General features: G+C 32.7%; 11 protein-coding genes across 11 annotated transcripts; 6 read left to right on the top strand and 5 right to left on the bottom strand.

The window, feature by feature from the left end:
• Positions 1 to 176: 176 nt before the first annotated feature.
• Positions 177 to 4,415, top strand: NEPG_02223 (uncharacterized protein; the record flags this gene model as incomplete). Its single annotated transcript, XM_013204596.1, has 1 exon — positions 177 to 4,415. The coding sequence occupies one exon, from the start codon at positions 177 to 179 to the stop codon at positions 4,350 to 4,352; it is 4,176 nt and encodes a 1,391-aa protein (XP_013060050.1). The 3' UTR covers positions 4,353 to 4,415.
• Positions 4,416 to 4,679: 264 nt separating this feature from the next.
• NEPG_02222 (lysyl-tRNA synthetase) lies at positions 4,680 to 6,284 on the bottom strand (the record flags this gene model as incomplete). The annotated part of the gene is made up of 1 exon (XM_013204595.1): positions 4,680 to 6,284. The coding sequence occupies one exon, from the start codon at positions 6,282 to 6,284 to the stop codon at positions 4,722 to 4,724; it is 1,563 nt and encodes a 520-aa protein (XP_013060049.1). The 3' UTR covers positions 4,680 to 4,721.
• A 272-nt stretch (positions 6,285 to 6,556) lies between these two features.
• On the top strand, positions 6,557 to 6,783 carry NEPG_02221 (uncharacterized protein; the record flags this gene model as incomplete). The annotated part of the gene is made up of 1 exon (XM_013204594.1): positions 6,557 to 6,783. One exon carries the CDS (start codon positions 6,557 to 6,559, stop codon positions 6,725 to 6,727), a length of 171 nt encoding a protein of 56 aa, XP_013060048.1. The 3' UTR covers positions 6,728 to 6,783.
• A 485-nt stretch (positions 6,784 to 7,268) lies between these two features.
• NEPG_02220 (uncharacterized protein) lies at positions 7,269 to 9,158 on the bottom strand (the record flags this gene model as incomplete). The annotated part of the gene is made up of 1 exon (XM_013204593.1): positions 7,269 to 9,158. One exon carries the CDS (start codon positions 9,156 to 9,158, stop codon positions 7,269 to 7,271), a length of 1,890 nt encoding a protein of 629 aa, XP_013060047.1.
• A 68-nt stretch (positions 9,159 to 9,226) lies between these two features.
• NEPG_02219 (uncharacterized protein) lies at positions 9,227 to 10,024 on the bottom strand (the record flags this gene model as incomplete). The annotated part of the gene is made up of 1 exon (XM_013204592.1): positions 9,227 to 10,024. One exon carries the CDS (start codon positions 10,022 to 10,024, stop codon positions 9,227 to 9,229), a length of 798 nt encoding a protein of 265 aa, XP_013060046.1.
• Positions 10,025 to 11,025: 1,001 nt separating this feature from the next.
• On the top strand, positions 11,026 to 11,277 carry NEPG_02218 (60s ribosomal protein l37; the record flags this gene model as incomplete). The annotated part of the gene is made up of 1 exon (XM_013204591.1): positions 11,026 to 11,277. The coding sequence occupies one exon, from the start codon at positions 11,026 to 11,028 to the stop codon at positions 11,275 to 11,277; it is 252 nt and encodes an 83-aa protein (XP_013060045.1).
• Positions 11,278 to 13,833: 2,556 nt separating this feature from the next.
• On the top strand, positions 13,834 to 15,050 carry NEPG_02217 (uncharacterized protein; the record flags this gene model as incomplete). The annotated part of the gene is made up of 1 exon (XM_013204590.1): positions 13,834 to 15,050. The coding sequence occupies one exon, from the start codon at positions 13,834 to 13,836 to the stop codon at positions 14,797 to 14,799; it is 966 nt and encodes a 321-aa protein (XP_013060044.1). The 3' UTR covers positions 14,800 to 15,050.
• A 137-nt stretch (positions 15,051 to 15,187) lies between these two features.
• Positions 15,188 to 15,971, bottom strand: NEPG_02216 (uncharacterized protein; the record flags this gene model as incomplete). The annotated part of the gene is made up of 1 exon (XM_013204589.1): positions 15,188 to 15,971. One exon carries the CDS (start codon positions 15,969 to 15,971, stop codon positions 15,270 to 15,272), a length of 702 nt encoding a protein of 233 aa, XP_013060043.1. The 3' UTR covers positions 15,188 to 15,269.
• Positions 15,972 to 16,009: 38 nt separating this feature from the next.
• On the top strand, positions 16,010 to 16,659 carry NEPG_02215 (uncharacterized protein; the record flags this gene model as incomplete). The annotated part of the gene is made up of 1 exon (XM_013204588.1): positions 16,010 to 16,659. One exon carries the CDS (start codon positions 16,010 to 16,012, stop codon positions 16,583 to 16,585), a length of 576 nt encoding a protein of 191 aa, XP_013060042.1. The 3' UTR covers positions 16,586 to 16,659.
• A 544-nt stretch (positions 16,660 to 17,203) lies between these two features.
• On the bottom strand, positions 17,204 to 20,207 carry NEPG_02214 (uncharacterized protein; the record flags this gene model as incomplete). Its single annotated transcript, XM_013204587.1, has 1 exon — positions 17,204 to 20,207. The coding sequence occupies one exon, from the start codon at positions 20,205 to 20,207 to the stop codon at positions 17,364 to 17,366; it is 2,844 nt and encodes a 947-aa protein (XP_013060041.1). The 3' UTR covers positions 17,204 to 17,363.
• A 779-nt stretch (positions 20,208 to 20,986) lies between these two features.
• NEPG_02213 (uncharacterized protein) lies at positions 20,987 to 24,226 on the top strand (the record flags this gene model as incomplete). The annotated part of the gene is made up of 1 exon (XM_013204586.1): positions 20,987 to 24,226. The coding sequence occupies one exon, from the start codon at positions 20,987 to 20,989 to the stop codon at positions 24,224 to 24,226; it is 3,240 nt and encodes a 1,079-aa protein (XP_013060040.1).
• Between the last annotated feature and the right edge of the window lie 195 nt (positions 24,227 to 24,421).

Raw genomic sequence — 24,421 nt, 5'->3', positions numbered from 1 at the left:
CTTTAAACAATAAATGGTGTGGTTATTGTCTTTTTGTAGGTGCATATTGTGTGCATCCGGATAGATTCTTTTTTTTATTTTGTGCACTCTTTCAGATACAACTTTGGGCATTTTGGAGCTTCGAGTTATCGGGTTTATTTTTCTAATTTTAAGAGTTTTTATTTGTGGACCAGAAAATGAGCGAGAAAAAGTTTGAGATTGCCTTGGAAAGACAGCTGGAGTTATTTAGAACGGCCACAGACTGGTCAGATTTAGTAGCATACTTAACAGGGCTAGAAGGTATTTTAAGAGTAAATAAGTACACACGCATTCCTAAACCGCACATGTTATACAGAAGATTAAACCAATGTCTTAATCCTGCGCTCCCAGCAGGTGTTCACATGAAGGCTCTTGGTGTGTACAAAATTGTAATGTCTAAAGTGTCAAAGGAGCATTTGTTGAAGGAGATTAACATTCTTACACTCGGTCTATTCAGTTTTTATTCACACGCAAGCCTAACAAGTATTTCTAGCTACCTAGACGTGATCAAGCAAATTATTGAGGTGCTGGAAGACAAGACCATAAGAATATGCAAAAACCTTATTCTGGGGGTGATTATGGGGCTGGAAGAAGACAACAGCGAGCAATATGGAATGACACTTCGTGTGTTAACCGTGCTAGAAGAGAAAGTAGGAGCGGCGACTGTTCTAGAAAAGACCTGGGAGGTAATGGGGCAGTGTACAGAGTTAGTTCCAGGGTGTCTAATGTACATTTTAAAGATGGATGGGGGATTAGAAATAATGAAAAACAAAACAGACCTTTTAAGTAAAGGGTTTGTATCTGCTTTACAGTCAAAGGAAATAATCACTCTTAGAAAAGGATTTGACCTGCTCCTAAGCTACAAAAACGATGGGTTAAACATACATTTAAACAGCGGCATGGTTTCTGTTGGGGTTTTAAAGCTTCTTCTTCTAAAGGAGATATCTCTACTAAAAAGGGTACAGATATGGATCACCCATCTAATAAACCACCCTAGTGGAACAAACCAACTATTTATTTCATTGTGCCAGATCTTTGATGAATCGCCAGCAGCGTACTTCAAAATACTCATGGCAATACGGCAAAATATAGAAGAAGCCCCAAAAATATTTGAAAGGTCTATTGTGTGGATTCTTTCTACGGTAGATGCAAAGACTAAAATGCATGCGCAGTCTTTTTTAAAGATACTTGACAGAAGAATTGTTTGGAGAATTATTCTAGAAAGGCCTTTAAGCACAGACTTAGTCAACAAAGCAATAAACTATGAGCTAATAGATGAGCAGACACAGTCATATGAGCTGCCCATTCTTATTTCAAAGTATTTACAAAATGACGTATATCCATATGAGTGGATAAGTATTATACGCCCCACGCCAGCAGCATACAAAGAAATATGGAGAGACATTCAAAAACACTTGGAAAGTAGCAAGAATCCTCTGCAAATAATTATATTCTTTCTGTCCATACCGGTGACTACAGACTTACTTAGTACGTATACAGAAGTGGTTGGGACGGTTAGTAAGATATTTGTTAAATACTGGAGGCAGCAGAATTTAGGGAAAAATATTCATGCAGAGATAACAACCGCGCTGACAAAGATCGTTGTGCACTATGAGTTGTCGGGCAGTGACTCTATTTTGCTTTATGATACTGCAATAAAGTATCCGGATATATTTTGGCAGTACGATGAGCTCTTTTCGGGCAAGCTGCAGGATATTCTTATACAAAGAGTGATATATCAAAAGGACAAAGTCAGGCAGTCTCTAGATGGATCGAAAGAGCTTAATTTGGTCTTTGATTTGGTTAGTCACTGCAACTATAAAAAGATAAACATTAATCTGATTATCTTTCTGGTTTCATTCTGTAATTCGCCAAATTACCTTACTAGAGAGTGCGCAAAGACATTCTGTAGAAAGGTAGGACAGCATGCAGACATATTCAAAAAAATTATAGAAGGGCTGAACTATCCGCCAGAGCGGTCTCTCCATGAGAAAGTGTGTATAGTGGATTGCGATTATAACAGAGTTTTATTTGGGCTTCATACGCTGAATAATATGCTGGGGTGTTCTAGCAGCTTTCATATATTTCTGCAGGAGAACCAGAATATATTACCAGAGGCTTCTGGAGTATCTGGTTTAATAGAGGTTTATATTGAAGAAGGAGAGAAATCCGGACTCGCAGATCTAGTATGCCTATTGTTTATGTACTGCACTGCAGAGTATCAGAGCTCAGAATTTATGGGGGCTATATACTCTGCAAATAAGACAACAAATGAATTCATTCTATGCTATATTCGGGAAATACGAGAAACTTCTGTTAAAATACTTAGAAGCATTCTTTGTTCAGAGACTATTGAATTCTGGCCGGTGATACACCAGAGTGTACTGACTTCTCTTCTGCACAGCGCAGTGACTGAGCAGAGCATTTCATATGCTCTTGATGTGTTTCTGCGGCTATCCAAGAGTGAGTATATTGATTCAGTAGTGAATATGTTTTTAACGGCCAAATCTATCAGAATGGCTCTTATAACATACTGTGTAAAAGAAAAAAGAGCAGACATACTTTTATCTTTGCTTAAAACATCTACAGACCTTATAGAAGAAATAGTGAATGCTGAAAGTGCAGGCCGAACGGAATGTAACATGCGCCATGTTGAGTATATACTACAACACTGTGTATATATGGACTCTGCCGGGGTGAAAAGCACATGCTCGCTAACAGACATTATACCAATGATTAGTGAAGGCCGCAGAAAAGTATGCTTCTGCGGAATTGTTTATTCAGAGATATTTACCGACCAAGATATAGGTGTTGTGGCGGCTATACTGCTTAAGCTATATGCTATATTCAGTGATAGGCTAGGCAGCCTACGAGTTCAAGAAAAAGAGATAAACAGTGCTTTGGAATACGAATATGAGAACAATTTGGAGGTTATTTCTAGGTATGTTTTTGCAATTCACACAAAGTATAAAAGCATTCTTGTAGAAGCAGTTTTGGAGGAATATATCACAACCAAAAGGATTGATTTTATTTCTGCCATTCATAAAACCATTGAGCTAGATGTATTTTTAGGGCTTCTGGGGAGCGATCTTAGAGGAAAGTATCAGCTTTTGCAGAAATGGACATTATACACAGAAAACAGGCTAATATTTATATCAACCCAGGTGCACACCCACATTTCCACAATACTTTCTCAGATAAAAATGTATCCTAAAGTAAGCGATTTGTTGTGGTTCTGCATGGATTATCTAAAGCTTGTTGGGGCGAGCGCAGGAACTATTCTAGGAAACAAGATTCTAGATGGATGTGTTGTATTTTCTGGGAAGCTAGGTCTGAAAAAGACAATTATTGATAGAATTGATCATTCATCTGATTTGCTTGAGCTTTTAAACATTATTGGCTCTGTTATAATGACTGCTGTGGAAAAGGAGTACTCTCTTGATGTAATTTCTGTTTGGAACGCATTAATAGTTCCCTGCTTCAAATTCAACTCAGTAAACAGTCTTTATACCAAAGCGCTGGAAATCACAAAATACTTAGTAAAACTGCCCGAATGCAAGATATGCAAGAAAGAGTTCTTTGAGTATATTCAGGGAGAAAGATTCTTCAAAGACACGCTTGAAAATATTCGGATTAAGGTAGATATTGGAGCACAGTTAGTGGACTGTGAGAAAGTATTTGACTTAGTAATCAGGGCAAACACAACAAGTTTTTTTATACGAGAGTCAGATATTTTATTCCGTGCATCTTTAATTAAAAGGGTCAGATATATGATTCTGTGTGCACCTTCGGGGGAGTATGTTGAAAACCTTCCTGGAATATTCAGTTTGATTAGTGAAATATTTGCAGTATCCAGCGGGTGCAAAGCTTTGCTTGTAGAAATATTCTCTCTCTGCCGGGTGCTGTGCATAAAGATGCCGGTGGACACTCTCATAAACATGTGGCCAATATCAGTAAGCGAGGCAATTGACACTCTTTCCTTAAATGCGCTCTCTAATGGGAATAGGTCGATTGCATACTCTGCTTTGCAGTTTTTAGACCTGGTTGCATCTTTGAACTATCCTGAGCTCATTGAGTTCCGGTGGCTTGTTGAAAATCTCCCCAGCACACTAGGCATGGACTATGAACCAGAAGAGGGGCAGAGCGAGACTATTTCAAAGTTTACTATAACGCACAGAATTCCATACATCTCTACACTTTCAGAGAAAAACAACATGCCGCTTGACGAAATGATAATACAAGTGGCGCTTCACCATATAAAGCAGAGGAACTGTGTAAATATGGACTCTACAGCAATAATGGACTCTGTGGTGAATGGTCTTCCAGAGTTATAGTTTACAGAAATCCAAAAAACACTTCTCAGATTAGTGTAAATTCCGCCTTAGCATAAATAAAGAATTAAACAATAATATATTATGGCTTCATTAGTTATATTCTTCCTGCACATAATGGCGCATGCATCTTTGGGTTTTTATATAGCATGATATTTGTCTACTAATTAGTTCAAATGGCATGGCCATAATTTTAGTAGATTTCTATATTCTGATTTGCTCTTCTGTTGTGGCTGGATTCTCTTGCAATTTTCAGGTTATATATTTAGAAGAGAGGCTTGATACTTGATTATTTTTCTGCACAACGTGTAAATTATATCAAATAAGAGTCTTTATTTAAGCAGGTAGTCTGGTTTTTATAGCAAATCTAGACTATTTCTTTTCCTTTTCTGGCACATCTTCTTTTTCTTTTATGGCTTGCTTTGATTGTGGGCGCATTGTTGGGAAGAAAAGTACATCCCTAATGTTCTGTGCACCGGTTAGCATCATGACTAGTCTATCTATTCCAATTCCCCAACCTCCTGCTGGTGGAAGGCCATATTCCATTGCAGTGCAGAAGTCTTCATCAATTTCTTGGGCTTCATCATCCCCAGCACTCTTATCTTGTGCCTGCTGCTCAAATCTTCTTCTTTGATCGAATGGATCGTTCAGCTCCGTGTATGCATTGCAGACTTCTTTTCCTAGAATGAACAGCTCAAATCTTTCTGTGATGTTCTTTCTGCTTCTATGCTCTTTTGCAAGTGGAGACATTATCTTTGGATGATTCATCAAGAAAGTTGGGTTGTTACACTCGCTTTCTAAATACTCGCCTACCAGCTTATCAAGAAGTCTGCTGGTGGTTCTAGGATTGTTACATCTGATGTTATTCTTACGGCACAGATCATCAAGCAAGAGCCTTCCTTCTTCTGTCTCTAGAATATCTCCAGTTATCTCTACACCTAGCTTCTTTGATAGCTCTCCTAGAATGTCTACTCTCTTAAATGGAGTTGTAAAGTCTATTCTTATTTTCTTGGCATCTGCGCTATCAGAGCCATCTGCGTTTCCTTGTGCGGTGTATTCAATTATCTTCGTTCCAAATATCTCCATGACCATCTGGCTGAGCATTTCCTCAGTTATCTGGAGAACGTCATTGTAGTCTGCATAGGACATATAAAACTCGCAGGTAGTAAACTCTGGATTGTGAGTGGCATCAATTCCTTCATTTCTGAACTGCCTTCCAATTTCATATACACGAGGTATTCCTCCTATTAAAAGAGTTTTTAAGTGAAGCTCTGGTGATATTCTTAAACTTAAGTCCATGTTCATCTCGTTTAGCTTTGTGGTAAACGGTTTTGCAGCAGCCCCTCCTGGGATAATGTGCATCATTGGGGTTTCTACCTCCATGAAGTCTTTGCTGTCCAGGAATTTTCTTATAAAGCTAATGATTTTGTTACGTGCCACAAATCGGTCCAAGCTGTTTTTGTTCAGCACCAAGTCTAGATATCTCTGCCTGTATCGTAGCTCTGTTTCCTTTAGCCCATAGTGCACTGTAGGATAAATGTGCAGACATGGAGAAAGAACCCGCATATTGTTGCTCAGAACACTCAGCTCTCCCTTCTTGCTGTACCCAATAGCTCCTTCTACACCTACTATGTCTCCTCTAAAGACTTCTTTACACTTGTCTTTATATATAATTTGCATAGAAAGACCGCCTGACTCTATCCGTATAAAAGATATTTTTCCTATTGATCTAATAGCAAGAACTCTTCCAGCAGTTGTTATACGCTTTGTGGCATACTCGCTTTTATCTATGTTTTCAGGCGTAAGCTTGTTTTCTTCAACCACTCGAATAATCTCTTTAATTGGCATGCTTTCCTTAAAGTCGTATGGGTATAGCAACTCTCCTGCAGCTGCTTTGCTTTCTAGATATTTATATCTACTGGTTTCTTCTTTCATTTACAGGATATAAAAAAATAAATTATTTATAGCATGAAGAATACATCTGTATAAATAATTACATAAAATAACTTAATAAAATAGAAATATACGGCGCTGCCATTATATACAGATGATCTGTTCTACTGAATCATTATATACGCAACTTTCTAGTTATATTCCCCGAGTTTGTTAATTTCTTTGTTTTGAGAATATTTAGTATATATTTGGCAATTTTATTCTACTGTAGAATCAATTACTATTTTTATTTTAAAAAACGAAAAGGCGCTTAAATGGCAATATCACTACAGAGTATACTAGACAGTTTAAATATAAATAAAATATGTGAGTTGGTTCGCTCCTGGGCAAACATATTTATCAACTTAGTCATGTTTTGTCTGGCCAAATTCAGTGGGCTAATAAATAAGTTCTTTTTAGAGCCTAGAAACAATGTATTTGAATAAAATATATATATGCAGCTAGTAATCATTCTCTTCTACCCAGAAAATAAAATATAACCCAAATATTTCTCATATATTATGCCTGGCACTCATTATATTGTGATAAGAAATTTATACTTAAATATTTCTTAGAAGATTTAGCATATCTTAATTAACTCCTGTATACATCTATATACTTCTTTATATAATCTGAAGATAAGTCTGAATTGGGTATGTTCTTTATTGAATGTGTTCTGCAGGGGTTTAAATATTTCCTTAAATATAGAAATCCTAAATATTATATGCTGTGACATAATGTTCTATATTAATATGTCATAAAAATTATATTATATCTGAATAATAAAGAATTGTTTTTTCTTAATAATATTTATTAATAGTGAATTTCTCTATTCTAAGTATTTGTATATTAATAAGTATCCGATAGTATTTATTAGATAAATTGTATTTATTTGAGTTAATATAACTTAATAAGTTATTAAACATGTAAGGCATAAATAATATTTTAATTTTAATAAAGAATGCATAGTTCATAAAATATACTGTGCTATTCTGTTCTATCTATATCAAAGAAATAGGACATATTGTTAGAGCCAATCTTTTCTTTAATCTTTTCTATAAATAGATCTAAAATTAGTGAGCGATCTTTGCAATGTGAAGAGATTCTTATTATTGAGTGAAAGAATTCCTTAACACTTGTTTCAATCTCGTCATTATTAGATTTATCGCGCTGTTTCATTATTAAGGATGTGATTTCATCAATGTAATAAAATGTGGTTCTGTTTTTAGTAAGTGTATTGAAAAAATCCACCTGTTCTTCCTTAGCGACAGTGGAGAGCATAGTTCGTATATAGCCTACGTTATACTTTTTATCTAAGATTAAGTATCCACGAAGCAAAGCATAAATGCCTTTTTCGGCTTTCACGCTTTTTGATGCATAAATAAGTATTTGGTCTACTACATCACTAAAACACTCTTTTATCTGACATTCAGGTATGGATAACTCTACATTATTGAAATAAGATTTAGATGCCTTTCCTATCATAATAAGAAAGCACAGAACCTTTGAATTCGCATTAGGAGCAAATTTCGTGCTTTGAAGTAGATTCTCAGCAAATCTAACAATACAATTGTTTTTTGGGAGATTATAGCAAAAGGCATAATATATCAAAAAAATCATTAAATCGGTTCTATAGCAGGAATTCTGTAGCTGTCTGGTTGTCATAAAACATAGAATGCCTGCATTCAGAGAATTTTTGGAGTTTAGCTCGGCGGAATTAATAAATGTTTGAACTATTTTCTTTTCAGATGTAGTTTGTATAGCGGATTCAATGTAGCTCCGAAGCATGTGCTCTGCTAGTGTGTTTTTCAGGTTTTCAAAAACCTTTTCTAACTCATTAAGAAACCCATTATGCGCGCCTAAAGGAATACCATTATTTGGAAGGCTGGGAATATCGTTTTCTGGAAGTCTCGTATCAGATGGATTTTTTATATTAATTAATATGGATTTCTTAATTTTATATGCAAAATATTTCAATTTAAGATAGCCATATACATCTATTTTCTTCTGGCTGGCATGGCCCTTTTTGGGGTGTATTAACTCTACATTAATGAATTCTATGTGCGGGCACGCTCGTTTAAAAATGTCATAACTAACATCCTCAAGCGATTTAACCAGATCACAGCTTATTGGATTATCTATACCAGATTCATTGATCTTCTTTTCTATAGTGTCTATTTGGGCCAATCGCTTGAATTTTCCCATGATGCACAGTATAGTCTGAATCATACTTATTAATCCTGGTAGAATAGTTAAATCACCCTTGCCAACACCAATTTCTTTAAAATTGAGTTGATTTATAATTAATTCCTTCCAATCATCTAATATAGGCTCTGATGGTATTTGTAGATCTTCTTCTGAGTGTTTTTCAAAAAAATTAACTATTGGCTCTGGTAATATTGCTAATTTTTGCTTGAAATTTTTCTGTTTCTGGTATGATTCGTATATAAGCAGACTAAATACCTTTAACAAAACAGCCTCTGTATAATATTTTTTTATAAATTCCTCCTCTTTTTTAATAGCCAATGTTCTTACGTCTATAATACCCCCTTCATATGCAGATATATTTTGTTTTAACCTAATATATAGGGCCGCGCAGTCTACTCCAATATATGTAAGATTATTTTCCTCATTAGGGATGAAATACTTATCTAAAATATAATATAGACAAGTTATTTCATCTTTCAAACTCTGTTTTTTTTGTTCTTGCTCTTGCTCTTTTCTTTTTATAAGACTACACAGCATGTCATGGACTATACTAACAAACTTTTCTATATCATCCGCCTTGGTAATGTACTCGTATATATATGCCTGTATAAGAAATTGCGGGTTGTTTAAAAATCCACCTGCTTGGAACTCTGTATATGAAGTTGGCATAGGCGGTACTTTTGCTTTAATAAAACTGGATTTCTTATAGCAATTTATGAATAAGTCAATTACATTAGCTATCTCAGAATAATAAGAATATTGCTTCTCACAGATTTTTCTTTTTTTTTAAGTGGCTCATCATAAATACTTTCTTTTAGGTTTATGTCTATACCAATAACACTATCACCAATTGTAATCTCATCCAGTTTAAAAAACACCTCACTATCATTAGAATTTATAGTTACTGGAACGTCTATTCCCTCCGATAGAAGAAGTAAAGAGGCAAGAATATACATAGATTTTTGTTTTGTTAATCCATTCTCTAAAAAGTCCAAAAATGATTTTCTTTTACTGCTGCGTATGCTTAAAATGTTGTTTTCTGATGGAAACATTATAATAAGTGCCCTATGGTAACTATTCATATAACTCTGAAAATTATATTTGTGCGATGATAGATTAGAACAAAGCGTATCCATCTCCCGTTCTGCTTTACAAGAACAGTTTTTTTCTAATAGATTTAGGCCAGATATCTTTAATTTGCTATGTGGTTCTATTTCTATTGCCAGAAGTCTTTTATTCAGTGTAAGTTTGTTTTCATTAAACAACTTTCGATTTAGAAAATCTAATGGCCCAAGTGGTCTAATTACCATACTCTTTATTATGCTCTTAATGCTATAGTTATATATGTTTTCTATTTTATCGAATGCAGCTATTTCCGCCACACAGAACAAAATAAGCAATGCCCGCTCTACTATACTCTTGCGCGTAAATCTTCTTATAGAAGTATATGTTTTATAGTGTGCTCGGCATTTTATCGAGAAATTTTTATCCGTATCTGTTATAAGCATGTGTTTTAAAATATGAACTATTTTCATTAAATAATTCATAAAAAGATCCTTTTTTAATTTACCAATTCATATAACCCAAAATTGCTTTGTTGTACATAATTTAAGCATTAGTTCATTCTATTTGCATAAAATATGAATATAGTTAGTGTCTCTAACGTGCTCACGGGGAGGCACCGTCACCGCCCGGATAGCATAGTTCAAGATAGATAGAGATAGTATTGATGGATGCTCTTTATTATGATTATTGGGATGTGGGGGTGCGCGCGGATGCGGAGTCCTTGTGGCGCTACTGACGCTGAGCCATGTAGTAAATGTTTTCCGTGGTTCTCCCATGATTTGTTTGGATGCTTGCCACTTATATAGTCCAAAGTTGATCTGTGATTATTAAACCTTGTCCTTTTGTCGAGGTGGGATCACCGCGCTAATAGGCGCATTGGAAGATCGGTATCGGGCATGCGCGCTTGAGTGGTGGTGTCACCACAGTCTCTATAATGGTTTTTGATCTATTTAAAATTAATTAATACTTCACTAAATCATTTTTTAGTGCATAAATAATTCTAAGTAAACCTGCATTCTTTTATTAAATTCATAAAATAATAGGCTAACTATTATACATAAAATATATTTTTCTATTCTCTAATAAAAATATATAATGCATGGTATAATATAAAATGTATTAGAATACTTGAAAAATATCCTTATAATGCAGTCTAGAGTAAAATACAGTGTTAATGTAAATCTTTGGCTACTAATACTTACCCACAATCTGCTGTTTCTATTCTAAATAATTTAAATTTTACTTCTCATTTTATAATATGTTATATATATTATATTGGTTTCCAATCATTTTATGCATTCATAGAAAATAGCGTCTAATTAAGCATGCATAGGCAGCATTCCACGCATAACTATGCGACTTTTTCTCTTTTCACTTGAATTATGATCTATGCTAATTTTAGTGAATATTTCTGTTTATTCAGTTTTTTTTCTCTTTATTCTTTTTATTTTTACATCCCGGTTAGTTAAAAATGACAAAGGGAACAACAAGTTTTGGTAAGAGAAATAAGAGAAATCACATTCAGTGTATTAGATGTGGTAACGAGTCATATCACAAACAGAAGCACAGTTGTTCAAGCTGTGCATACCCAGAAAGAAGATGGAGAAACCCAGGATCACCAAAAGCACAAGGAAGAAGAGCACAAGGAACTGGTAGAATGAGACACTTGAAAAAATACATGAAGATTAACCAGAGAAGATCAATTGCAGCCAACACTCTTTAATAAATCATAGTTTACTAATTCTTATAACCCAAATATAATAGAAATTGAAGTTTAGAGCCAAGATTGGTTGGTAGAAATATATTTGCTATAACGACCAAAACTATTCAAATTTGCAACTCTGTAATAAGAGTATTTGCTGTTAGCATACTTTACTTTCTTTAGCAACTCATGTAATTGTATTTAGTTTTTCGTGCATTTCAGAACATGTGGCAGGGCATACTCGTATGGTGTTTTCTTCGATAGAATGGAGTGTTTATTAAATTTATTTAATAATTCTCTAGAACAACTTATATTTATTTTTCATACTATGTAGTAACTATTCTTCATAAAAATAATTTATAAAACTAAGAATATTTTTTCAAAGAGTATTTCTTTGAATCATCAGAAAACTTATACAATAACCCGAAAATAATTATACATAATGGCATGAATAGTACTCTATTTTAAGCGCATAGCCTAATATATGGCTTAATGCAAGAAATCGTACTTGTTCTAACTGTTGTGTGCTAAGAATAGCATTGGTTTAGCGTGGCATGAGTTATTGTAATATTTACATAAACATGACAGCACAGATTAGATCAGAAATTATTGTTGGCACAACAAGTCAACATAAATTAAATTGATTATACGGTTTATAAATACGTATACAAATTCAATAAAAGCCAAAGTTTAAGAATGCCTTTTCCTAAGAAAACAACTCTAACCATTAATATATGCATTTGTGATATGTAGTAATGTAATAGCTCTTTAATATCATTAATTGTTAACTTGACTACCTGCAATTATGTTATTATGACTGTATTTTATTTAAATTTTTGCTTCTTATTAATTTAACTACTTATAAAGTAGAATAAATAAAATTGACTATAAATAATATAATTCCTTACTTTATTTTTAATATAACCTACAGTATATTTCGAGCTATTCTGATTTTTTTATAAATTACTAACCACATACGAATTTAAACTGTTTACTGTGATTACATAAGTAACAAACCAAAGGAAGAAAAGCTATGTAGATAATTATATTTATATTACCATAGTGTTTAACTTTGACCGTATTTATACTAAGTTGTAAAATATTCACACCATGCATATATATTTAATACTACTTGTGTCTATTTAAACCCACTATATACTGCACACTGTTGTGTTCCTATAGTATAATTCTAGGATGGTTTGTCTATTGGTGTTCTTTAGCAAAGTATTTGCTTATTATACCATGTGACTATTTTATTTTTATTTATATAAGAATGAAATTGAATAAATTATAAGGGGTACATATTTGAAAATTTAAATGTGTACATTTTATTTTAATAATTATATTAAACTTAATCCTAGAAATAGCCAGAAGCACTGAAGATAGAAAATTGTGCTAGTTAAAGAGATACCACTCATTCGATAGCAAATATACCATAGTTTGTTTCGACTTATACAACCTTAACTTATATTCTTTAATTTATTTATAGAATAAAATTAATAGGCTGCCAATAAATATAATACTCATAGCATATGAGAAGTTATACCAATTTCCATTGAATATAATAGAATGGATGAAACAATTAGTAATTTTATTGAAGTATTTTACATTCAAGAATTTATATTTGTTTCTCTTAATTACATATATTCTTAGAATACCCATGAAATGCTATATAACAGGAAGAATTATTTGAAAAATAGAGATATACTTCTACTAAAAATAGTGTATTTTAGATTTCTACTAAATGTGACTTGCTATTATGTGAAAGTTTTCTTCTATTTATAAAATAGTCATTGCACTTAGTTCAGCTAATAAACTAGAAATAAAGAAGCATGCAATTTGAAATGCATCAAGTAGACATAAATTATCTGTTCAACATGTTCTAATTGTGTACATATACGAGAATATTGAATAAATACATGTCTTACTTCAAAGTGCATCTTAAACAGAGTTACTATAAAAGGCAATTTTAAGTGATTTCTGAATTATATTATGTTGGTTTCTATCGTAGGAGAGGAACCATATCTCATGTGGGAGCCTCACGCCCACATCCGCGAAGTCTTATAGAGTTGCATAATTGGAAATTGAAACTATATAAGATAAGAATAATAAAAAATTGGCATGAGTTTTAATAATGCACAAGGGAATAACCAACTTATCATACTCTAAATTATACAGAAATTAAAGATACAAGTTCAAATTTTTAGAGCCCCATATAGTTTTATACAGTCTTATGGTGCTAGCTGAAACTCTATGGCATATTATGCCATGCAGGCGCCTGTAACAATGATTTTAAATGAGCCAGCTCTTTGTGATTTGCTAAATATTTAAATTTCTTATTAAGTGTAATATTATAGTACACAGCTCGAAATTTTTGCATAAAAATATCCGTTAATTATTATCTTCTGGCCTGCTGCTTGGACCCCCTATATTTTAATTATTTATTTGTTCTTTCCTCTCGGAGTATTTTCATCTTTTATAAAACCAATTGTTTTTCTGCTTTCTTTCATTGGAGCAACCAATTAAATCTGTAACCCGCATATATTTAATGAAACTACACAAAAATAAAAAGACAAAATGAAAGCGGAAGCAAAGGGCTATGCAGAGCCAAATGACACTAAAAGATCCAGAATAGAAAATAGAAGAGTTTCGAAAGAGGCATTGGAGTTAAAAACAATACAGCCAGCACAAAAACAGTCTAACGACATAGATAAGTCAATAGAGCTAAAGGACATTCTAGTTCTGTGCACAGCAGAGAAGATTAACATTATAAAGCTATTTGGATTCTTAAAAGAAAGAGCAACATACCCAGATATAAATATATACTTCAGAGAATGCATTCATATAATGACTAATGAGCCAAATGGAAAAGGAGACATATTTATATTCAGATATGGAGTGGTTGTATTCTGGGGGATAAGTGAAGAGTCACGAGATAAAATACTTGCACACCAGCAGTTCTTTGAAGAAAAGAGCTATAGCAAGGAGTTGGTTGAGAGAGAAGACTTTAGATATGGAATAGTTAGAGAGGGCGCATCTATTATTAACGATGTGATCTATTTGGACAACGAAACTGTCTATAACAAAATGATTATTTCTAATGCACTTGCCCAGAGTACTAAACTTGATGTCTTTGAGAGGCATGCAGAAAGAACTATTGAAAGCGTAAGAGGTCTTCCAGATGAAATAGTTGCAAAGGGGTTTACCACTCGAAAAAGAGAAGAGGTGGTCAAACTAATTGGAGTATTGCATAGACTAAAGTTCAACTTGAACTTGTCTACAAATATCTTAGATACTCCAGAAATTCTGTGGTACTACCCAAATTATACCTCTTTATATGAAAGCTTCAAGCTCTACCTAGAGCTGAAGAGTAGAACAGAAATTGTAAATCAGAAATGTGATGTGATCCATGAAATACTAACCCTCTTATCAACGCATATTAACACAATGAGCGGTGAAAGGCTGGAAAAAATTATTATTATACTCATAACTCTGGAAATAGGGATAGGCCTAGTTTCAATGTATTTCAACTGGGCAAAATAAGAATATACCTAGTCTAACATGTTAGTACTGCATGAAATTATTACTACATGCAGAAATAGATATATCAGCTGCCCTATACACATTGCAATATATACTTCAACACAGACATAACTCAGAGTTATAATGCATGGATTAGTTACTACATGCTATTTTCATATCTACATGACTCCATATAGTATTATATACGCAGGTACTATGCTTCAGTAGAAATGCAGACTGTGTATTATTAAAGATATACCCCGAAATAAATGCATTTTATCTTATCCTTGTCTATAATTCCTTACATACAACAATTGAGTGCATTAACCACCTGCCGTTAGCACTACATTCTATAATTTAAATAAAGAAAGAGTTACTTATAATTCACATTTAATTAATTAAAACTTGCCTGGCTTAAATACTCGACTTATTTACCTAATTGGTTATAAAGCACCAAATGTGTGCTGTTGTTTACTAAATTCTTAAACTGATTACATACTTGAAAAAATCTCATCTGCATTATTTGCAATAAAACTATCAAATAACTCAAGCATCCAATTAGTTGATAGCTTTATTTTCTTTTTGGTGTCTGCAGATGCTCCGGCAGGCTCTCCCATGCGCCTCTTCATTGGTTGGTCTTCGTCCCCAATTCCTTTAAAAAACCCACCCGGTGCATTTTTGACAATTTCTTCTGCAGTCTTAAGAAAGGTTATTCTTTTTCTTAAGTCATTATCCCAGGCCATCTTTGGCGAGCTTCTGGGCTGCTCTGCTTTTAGCATATTTAGAAACTTTAATGCTTCTCTAGAGTCGTAGAAGCGGATAATATTCTCCTTTCCTTTCTTTATGCTATCAATTACGTCTGACTCCTGTGTTGGTTTAAACTCTTCTGCTGCAGTATATACCACAGTGCCTTGGTTTTTATCTTCTGTGCAGCTGTCTGCTCCCTTAGGCACTTCTCGCTGGGATATCGTATACTTCACTACAAAGTTGTTCTTTTCTCCTGTAAGCAGAGCATGCGCCTTTTGGGCTGCTCTTAAGTCATAAAATGAAACAAAAAAGACTGAATGCTTACTGTTCATGATAAAGTGCTCTCGTACAGGCCCTGCTGCTTTGCACGTGCGGAGCAGGTCACTATGCGACACAGTTTTGGGAAAGTTCGTAATAAGAATAGTTCGCGTAATGTTTTCTTCCATATGCTTTGAAATAATTTGCAGAGAATTTCTTTTAACCAATGGCACAACACACATACGATGACTCAATAAAATCTGCAGTAGAAAAGTCAATTATTCTTCTGCACAAAGGAGAGGTAGACATAACAGACGAGATGGAAACATTTAATGAGATAGACCTCACAGGCAGAAAGGACCTTGAAGAAGCACTGCAGAGACTATACAGTGTAGACGCACTTCCGTGCATACTAGCATATGGGCAAGTCTTTTCTATTGAAGAAATAGAAGCAGTGAAACAAAAAGAGAGAGAGTTCAATGAAAGCGAGTATAATGCAGCAATAGACATGATAAAAAGAAACAAACGAGTTATATTTATAAAAGGAACACCTAATATGCCCCAGTGCAAATTTACAAGAGAGCTTATAAACATGCTGAAAGAAGAAGGTTTAGTAGCCGAGAGTGACTATAAGAGTGTGAATGTCCTGGATTCAGTGACAGTAAGGGAAAAAATAAAGGAGTATGGAGACTGGCCAACTTATCCACAAGTTTATATAAACCAAGAGCTTGTGGGTGGCCTGGATGTTCTTAAAGTAGAAAGAAAAAATGGAACAATCAGGTCTATTCTGGATATAGAGTAAGCTGTGCAGTATTATAGAGTATTTCAATGTTTCTGTATTTTCGGAGCACTAGTAAATTAAATTTAGTTTGGATAATAGGATAGGCTGGTTTATAGCCAATTTTTCAATATATTTTTATGAATTATTCTGCTTTATTTTAAAGTGTATACACGAATTATTTCAAATAAATACGAATTATTTATAATTAAATGAAAAATATGTATAATTTATATTTTCAGTTCGGGTTAGGCTGTCTTTGCCTACAATATCATCACCATTAACATTTATTGGAGAAAATTAAAGAAAACAAAGCATATTATAAAGGCCGGCCAAGCAGCGCCTTAGAGTAGGGGTTTAAAGACTATACTCTTTGGACATACTAATGCAGAGTGCATCCGGCTCTAGTTCACTAGAAATCTTAAATTCAATACAAAGCAGCAAGTTAAATGGGAAAGTTAAGCATGCTTTCTCTGGCATACTTTCAGAAAATACATAGAGACAATCGTAATACAATACTCAAAGAACTAAATGCACATGTTATTTCTAATTATAGTCATAGAAACAAATTGCTAAATCTCTTAAAGGGCATTAAATAAAAATAATACTCTCAGTGTATTATAAATGTAAATATTAGATGTGTTTGTGTATAGCCGATTTATTTCTATTATCTAATAATGATAATGTTTTAAGCTGTAGCTTATCTAAAATGGCTGGGTAATTGTTATAGTTATATAATACAGGCTAAAGACACACTTCTGTTTATACCGTGGTTTGATAAAATAGTTTGATATTAACTGCTCTATTTTTTTGGTTTTTGCTCTATTTTCATAATATTTCCATTTTTTACAATGTGAAGTTCTTTATAAGAAGAATCTTTTTCAATAAAAGTGCAGTAAGATTTCAATGCTTTTTTCTCATCATCGTTTTGGGCAGACGCTTTAGTTGGTGTTAGTTTAATATTAGATAGAGTCATTTCTTCAAGAGTAGGCATTTTGCTATTAAACATAACAACTCTGTACATATCCATTGGAGTGGAAGTAAATATGGAAAAAACTGTGATTTTCTTAATCTTATTGTGCTCTGCATACTTAAATAGCCTATCAGAAATCATTTCCATTATTTCACTATTATTTGATGCCATAAGGGAACTATTTAATTTGATTTCATCTATAACTGTTTCCAGTGTGAATGGAAAGTCAATGCATTTAAGACAATCAATTACATCTTGAATCTCTGAATCATCAGAATAGAGACACACGTTAATTCGGGTTTTTACTAAGCTAAATCTAAATTTAGTTGGCATTGTACCATCCAATGATTTAGGTGCTAATTGAATATTCATATAACATGAATTATTACCTTCTTTGCTTTTTAATTTACATAGTCCTAAATCATTGTATAACTTGCTGTCTACATTAACCAATTTAGGAGAAATAGACCCGCCAACTGCTTTGTTCTTTTTTACTATATCATCTGACTTGTTTAATTCTATTTGTTTCTGAGCAGAGGAGTCTTCTGGCTCGGCTGTTATTCTTAAGTATTCTTCTGGATTCTGCTTAATTCTATCCAAGTCTTCTATTTTAAATTCATTTGTATACGAATAGAAAATATTATTCATAGTTAAAGTAAAAAGACAATCCATTTTTCTAAGAAAAGAGAAGTCAGGTGAACCATCAAAAACTATATTTTTGAGAGTAAATTCGAATACTTTACTAAATTTTAGACTGTTAAGTGTAGATGTGCTCATAAAGTCAATGTTGCTTATAGATATTTCACTCATCCCATTCATTGCGTCTAATCCAATTAACAATGGATCTATATACTTTCTGTCTATTCCATCTATTTCTACAATAAATATTTTTGATGAGCCTAGATCTAACTTAGAATCAAAGTCTATAACTGTGTTCTTGCAAATATTCAACCTGATTATATCTGAGCACTCGCCTAATTGGGCTAATGTACTAGAGCAAATGCGGGTTTCGGCGAGTATAAGTGTGCTTATTTTATCAAAAATACCATATTTGTTGAAAATAGAAGCATTTGCTGCAAATTCAAATCCTTCAAGTGTTAAAGAAGACGTGCTTATTGGTAGATTTCCATAATATCTTAGCAGAGCGTGCTCTATGATTGGATTCTGCTGAAGTTCTTTAGGATAAGAAATAATAAATGTTATTCTTGTAGTCCGCATACTTGAATACTTATGTGATGTCTCTCCATTAGCAACGCCGTTTAGCACTTCCCATAGTGTGATTTGTAGAAAAGATTTGTTTATATCAAAATCGTCTTGTTTTTTAATTACAACCACATCTTTGTTCTTAATAATTGCATTAATAATTTCTGTGTCATTAGAATAGTTTACTTTTGGTAAGTCTGGGTTTAATTTAGCAATAGCATTTAGCATACTAACCAGTTCTTTTTCTTCTGCTGTGTCACCATCTAGATTAGAACCAATCATTTCAAATGATTTCTCTATACCCTCTAAATGCTCTTCGTTCTTTACTTCTTCTTCCACCAAAATAGCCGGTGTAGAACCAGAGCTCTGGCCTGCAGCAGGTGGTGTGATGGTGGAAACTGCTTTTATCTCCTCAATGGATCTAGATTCATCATTAGAATCAATTATATCAAATGATGATGCATTAGACTTTTCTTCTTTCACAGGAATAGCTGATGTAGAATTAGATCTCTGGTCTGCAGCAGGTGGCGTAATGGCGGCAATCACCCCTTCTGTATTAATTGGCATAGACTCGTTAACAGGATCAATTATATCAAATGATGATGTATTAGACTCTAGATGCTTTTCTTCTTCTTCCTCTTCCTCTTCCTCATTTATACGAGCAGTCTGTTTTAAGCCATTTTCTTGTTTTAACTCTGGTGAACTTCTAGAGTCTTTTTGTTCCTCCTTTTCTTTTTCTTTAGTTATACTAGAAACTGCATCTATTCCTCTAGATAGGGATGTAGTCTGCTGGCCATCCAAGTCTAATGCAGCATGTGAAGTAACAGGCTCTGCACTTAATTGTGTTGGTTTATGTGCATAAACAGTAGTGGATTCTGTATATTTTGGCGAAGAATCTATAGAAACTCTTTCGTCATTAATATCATCCTCTAACCGTGGATACAATCTGCTTCCACTGGCTGTAGATTTTGTAGGTGCAGCTGCCTTTTTAGCCAAATCATCTTTCTCAAGATTTACTGAGGACTGGGTACTTTGAGTTTGCTCTTTTGATTTTTTAGAATCCAAATCGTGAATATTACCTTGATTTTCTTTAGTAGAAACATTGCCCAATGAAGATGTACTGTCTACAGTGCATCTATTGGATACTCCTACTTTAGAAGTGGTTAATGCTGTCGGTGCCATGTTATCATTACTGGGTTTATTAACCATATAAGAACGTGGATTGATAGTAACAACACCAGGCGCTACTATTGCTGTAGTTTGATTTTGGTTCTGTTGTGTGGATGGATCGGGGTTTTTTTGAGCACTGGTAGATGGCTTTATTATAGTATTTGCTGTGCTATCATATGCCTCGCTGCTAGTTTCACTTTCACTTTCACTTATCTCTTCTCTTATTTCATATACAACTATTCCAATTGCGATCAAGATGCATAGTAGGAATATAATTAATAATATCTTAATGCTTCTCATTATAAATTAGTGATTTATCAGACTATTTATACTTTTGTCATTTAAATAACTGGTTATTTTCTATTTAAATTAAACAAATGATATCTTCAATTTATAACTTCTATGATTATAGCATCACAGTAGTTATGCGATTATAAACCAATAAAATAAATTATGAAAGAACAAATAAATATATTTGTTGTATATTACAAGTGAATATATCGGTATAAAATAGAGCTAATAATCTCTTATTTGTCTATTTATACGTTATTTCTAACAGAAATATAAATAATTCTTGTACTTTGATGCTTTTTATCTTGTTTGATCTATTTTCTAGTAAATGTACAAATAGAATATATAAGAATAAAAACCAATAATTTATTTTTCTATACTTGCATATAATTCAATAATTATTACTAATAGCCCAAATTATTATTCCTGTGAGAAATAAAATAAAATTATAACACTACTAACTGTACTATATAAGCAGAACTCCATCAGTTGATTATACGAATTTGAAACCCGGCTGTGTTTATAGAGCAGTAGTATATGAATATACTAATTATTTTATTTTAATACTTATAAGAATAAGTATATTTTGTCTTCTGAATAGAGAAGTCTCTTATATTTTATCTAAATATACATTATTTTATCATGTTCGGGTTATACAGTTGATTATATTGGTCCAATAATTCTTCTTATATTTATTTCTTATGATATGCAAATACTTTATATTAAATCATTCTAGTTGAAAATAAGATATATACTGGTTTAATTTGTAAAATATGAAAAATTCACAAATGCTCCGAATAATTAAAAGAAAGACAATAGTTCTGTTTATTTGGTACATGTTGATATACGCAATACAACTAAATGGGTTTAAACCCATTGTTTTTGCTTCCAATTGGGATGGCGTGCATATGTTGAATAATAGCACAAGTAATAATTATTTCTTACAGCAAAGTTATTCTAGCAACCAACCCGAAAATGTGTCTGTGAATAATTTAAAAGAACCATCTTATGATGAACAACCAATATATGGGGAACAAGAATATAATTCATATAATATTCTAGCTGCTTTTTTAAATACCAGTAGTAATGAGTTAGCAGAAGACTTATATAAAATACCAGTTTCAAATCTATTTGATCCAAATTATACAAATAATTCCTATAACAGCAGCTACTCTTTGTTAAATGGTGAATATTCAAATAGTTCATATATTGGTCAAGATAGTTCTTTCAATAATACACTCTTCAGAAATAACTGGGTTGAACCAGAAATATCACATACATTTGGCTCACCTTCTACAAGTATAAAATATAACCCAGAGAAAGAATATACACTACTTGAATTAAATAGTACTAATCTTGCTTGTAATAATATACAACTACAAAATATATCTACAAATCCAATGCCATATTCTCCTCCTGCCTGCAGTGAAAACAGAAAATTGTCTAGAATCACCAAGAGTCTAGAAAGCACTCAAACAACAAGTACATCTATAGATGGAAAACAAAAAAATCAAAACTCTGAAAGTGCTATATCATACATTTCTATAAATATAAATTACAACACTGTTAATAAATTAAAGAAAATCTCCTTTATAACGTCATCTATTCGAAATTCAGACGAGTATAAAAGTATTGTAACAGCTCTGCATGATTATATACTAGAATTTATAAAAAATGAACAAGACCAAGACAATTATCCCATGCCACTATCCCTCGATTCTATGATGTATACAGAAGATGAATATTCAAAATCAATAAAAGAGATAAGAGATAATGCTAATAAATACAAAAATGTATGGGTTGCACTGTACTTAGCTAAAAAAGAAAATATACACAAAAGATTGAATCTTATTGGCTATCTATCTAAGCAACAAAAGATAGAAAATGATATATTCCAAAGTTGTGATTTGTCCTATTATCCTAATATTTTGTCAGATTTAAATGCGAAATGTAAATCTTCTTATAGAGTCCCTATAAAAAACTCATCAAAAACCAATTTAAAAGTGGAATCTGATCTTAATCAAATCACGCTTGGTATCATCTATACTAAAAGGCGTATAAATCTTCTATGGCACGCAGAAAGCATGTTAATAGCTTATAATAATCAGGTTATGTTGAGCTCGTCTATCAATATAGTAGAAAATCTAAAAAACCGGCATTTAAAAAAACAGCTCCTATTGATTCTATGCCTCCCAGAAATATATGAAGATCTTTTCTATATGAAGTACGAAGAAATCCATCTATTAAAACAAAAAATCATGAAAAGTAACGCCAGCTTAGAATCTAAAAACAAATGCGCTCAATTTTGTATTATAGAATACTTATATGGAAAAGTTCACAATAACCACAGCTTAATGGAAAATGCATATAGCAATATACTAAAGATTAAGAAAAGACTTTTTAGACATAACAGTGATGATATTGATGTGTATAAATGTGTATATAAAACATTTGCATATTTTTACAAGCACTCTTATTATTTGTATGAAACCAATATTAATGGCAGTATAAGTAATTCTTCTTTTTTAGAACCAAATAATTGTTATCTATACATGAAACAATACACAAAAATAGATCCCAGTAACACCAAGCTATACCAAGGAAAAGATGTTATTTCAATCCCAGATAAAAGAAAATGCAGTATGGTATTTAAATATACCAATACAAAAGAGAATAGTAGAAAATTAGACAAAATAATAAAAAAAAGTATAGTCTATACTCACGCTAAGTCAGAAATCATTTCTATACCATATTCGCCGCACTACCATGTTCAGCTTGTAGATAACAGCACGCATCAGATGCACATTGTGCACATTCCCTTTTTTGTTTCTACTGAGGATGGCAGCGAAGTGTATCATTATATACATACAATTGAGAATATTGTAAATCATGCAAGTAAACTGTTGTGTAACAAAACTATGTATAATCAGAGATACAATAACACTATATATCCATTCAAGTATAACAGAAATGACAAAACCTGGTCATTAATCACAAAGCTTAATAATGATCAGATTAAAAAAAGAAAATTGGAAAATAGTAATAGTATACATGACATGGACAAAACCATAGAAGAAATGCATAATGATGGATTTGATATTGTGTTGTACTATATTGAAGAAGGGTTAGACGAAATCGAATTTTTATTTGCACAGCTTAATCCAATTAGCATAGAGACAATTAATACAGCATACAAAGAAAACAAAGCAGAGGCAAAGAAGTTGTTTGATAGGTATGAACCAAATATTGGTGTGCCACGAATCCCGCTCTTTCTACCTAGACTAATGACATCTGTTGTGCATTTTGGTCCATATGTTCTAAAGCCAGAAAAATATAAATTTGAGTCCATTAAGAACTATCAAGACTTGGTTCCTATTAAATTTTCTAGCTCGATAGACCGTATGGTTAAGAAAAAAGATCGAAAACAGACAATTATAGAAATACTTAACAAATTTAGACGTGAAATATATTATTACAGCGATTTCTACATACTAGGTATAAATAGTTTTTATGAAGACTGTGATTGCTACAACATGAATATTAAGCAAAAAGAATTTGAAGATAATGAAATAGAACTCTCTTGGTACATTAAAATACAATTTAATACAGAAGAGTATATTAACTATAACTTAGATCTAAGAATACCATATTATAGCATTAGCACCATAGAAACCAATATGAAGCTTGCTATTTTATCTTTATTACTAAAAATGCTTCAAAGAAAGCACGTATCACAGGATATTCTTCGATATGGATTGTGTATATATACAAAAAAAAGCACAGGAGAGAGCTTTACAATTTCTCTTTTATGTCCAGAAATGAGAGCTTTTATGAATGAATTGTTTAGCAAAGACAATGAAATGTATTACATACTTAGTCCTCCATTAAAAGAAAACATCGAAAGTTTAAAGAATAGTTTGCCCATAGATCTATCGGATATTTTAAATATATATATAAGTATAAAGAATGTCAACTATACAAAGTCCAAACTTGGCTTGCACTACAACATCATGAATGCTCTCTTTTAATAGATTTTTAATTGAAGGCGGTTTATTGAAATAAGATATGCGCGCTCTTTTGCTGGATGCTCTACAGTAACCGATTATTGCTGGTTTCGTCTGATTTGTATGGTTTTATTGCCGTTTTAGACATCTTTCTTCTTTTGCATTCAATAGATTTTCCTTTATCTAATTATAAATAAACTCATTCATATTTATAACTAA

This window comes from Nematocida parisii (genome assembly GCF_000250985.1).
Source record: "Nematocida parisii ERTm1 unplaced genomic scaffold supercont1.6, whole genome shotgun sequence".
Taxonomy (NCBI): Eukaryota; Fungi; Microsporidia; genus Nematocida; species Nematocida parisii.
The sequence above is the reverse complement of the archived record's forward strand: the minus strand, read 5'-3'. Positions and strand labels throughout refer to the sequence as shown.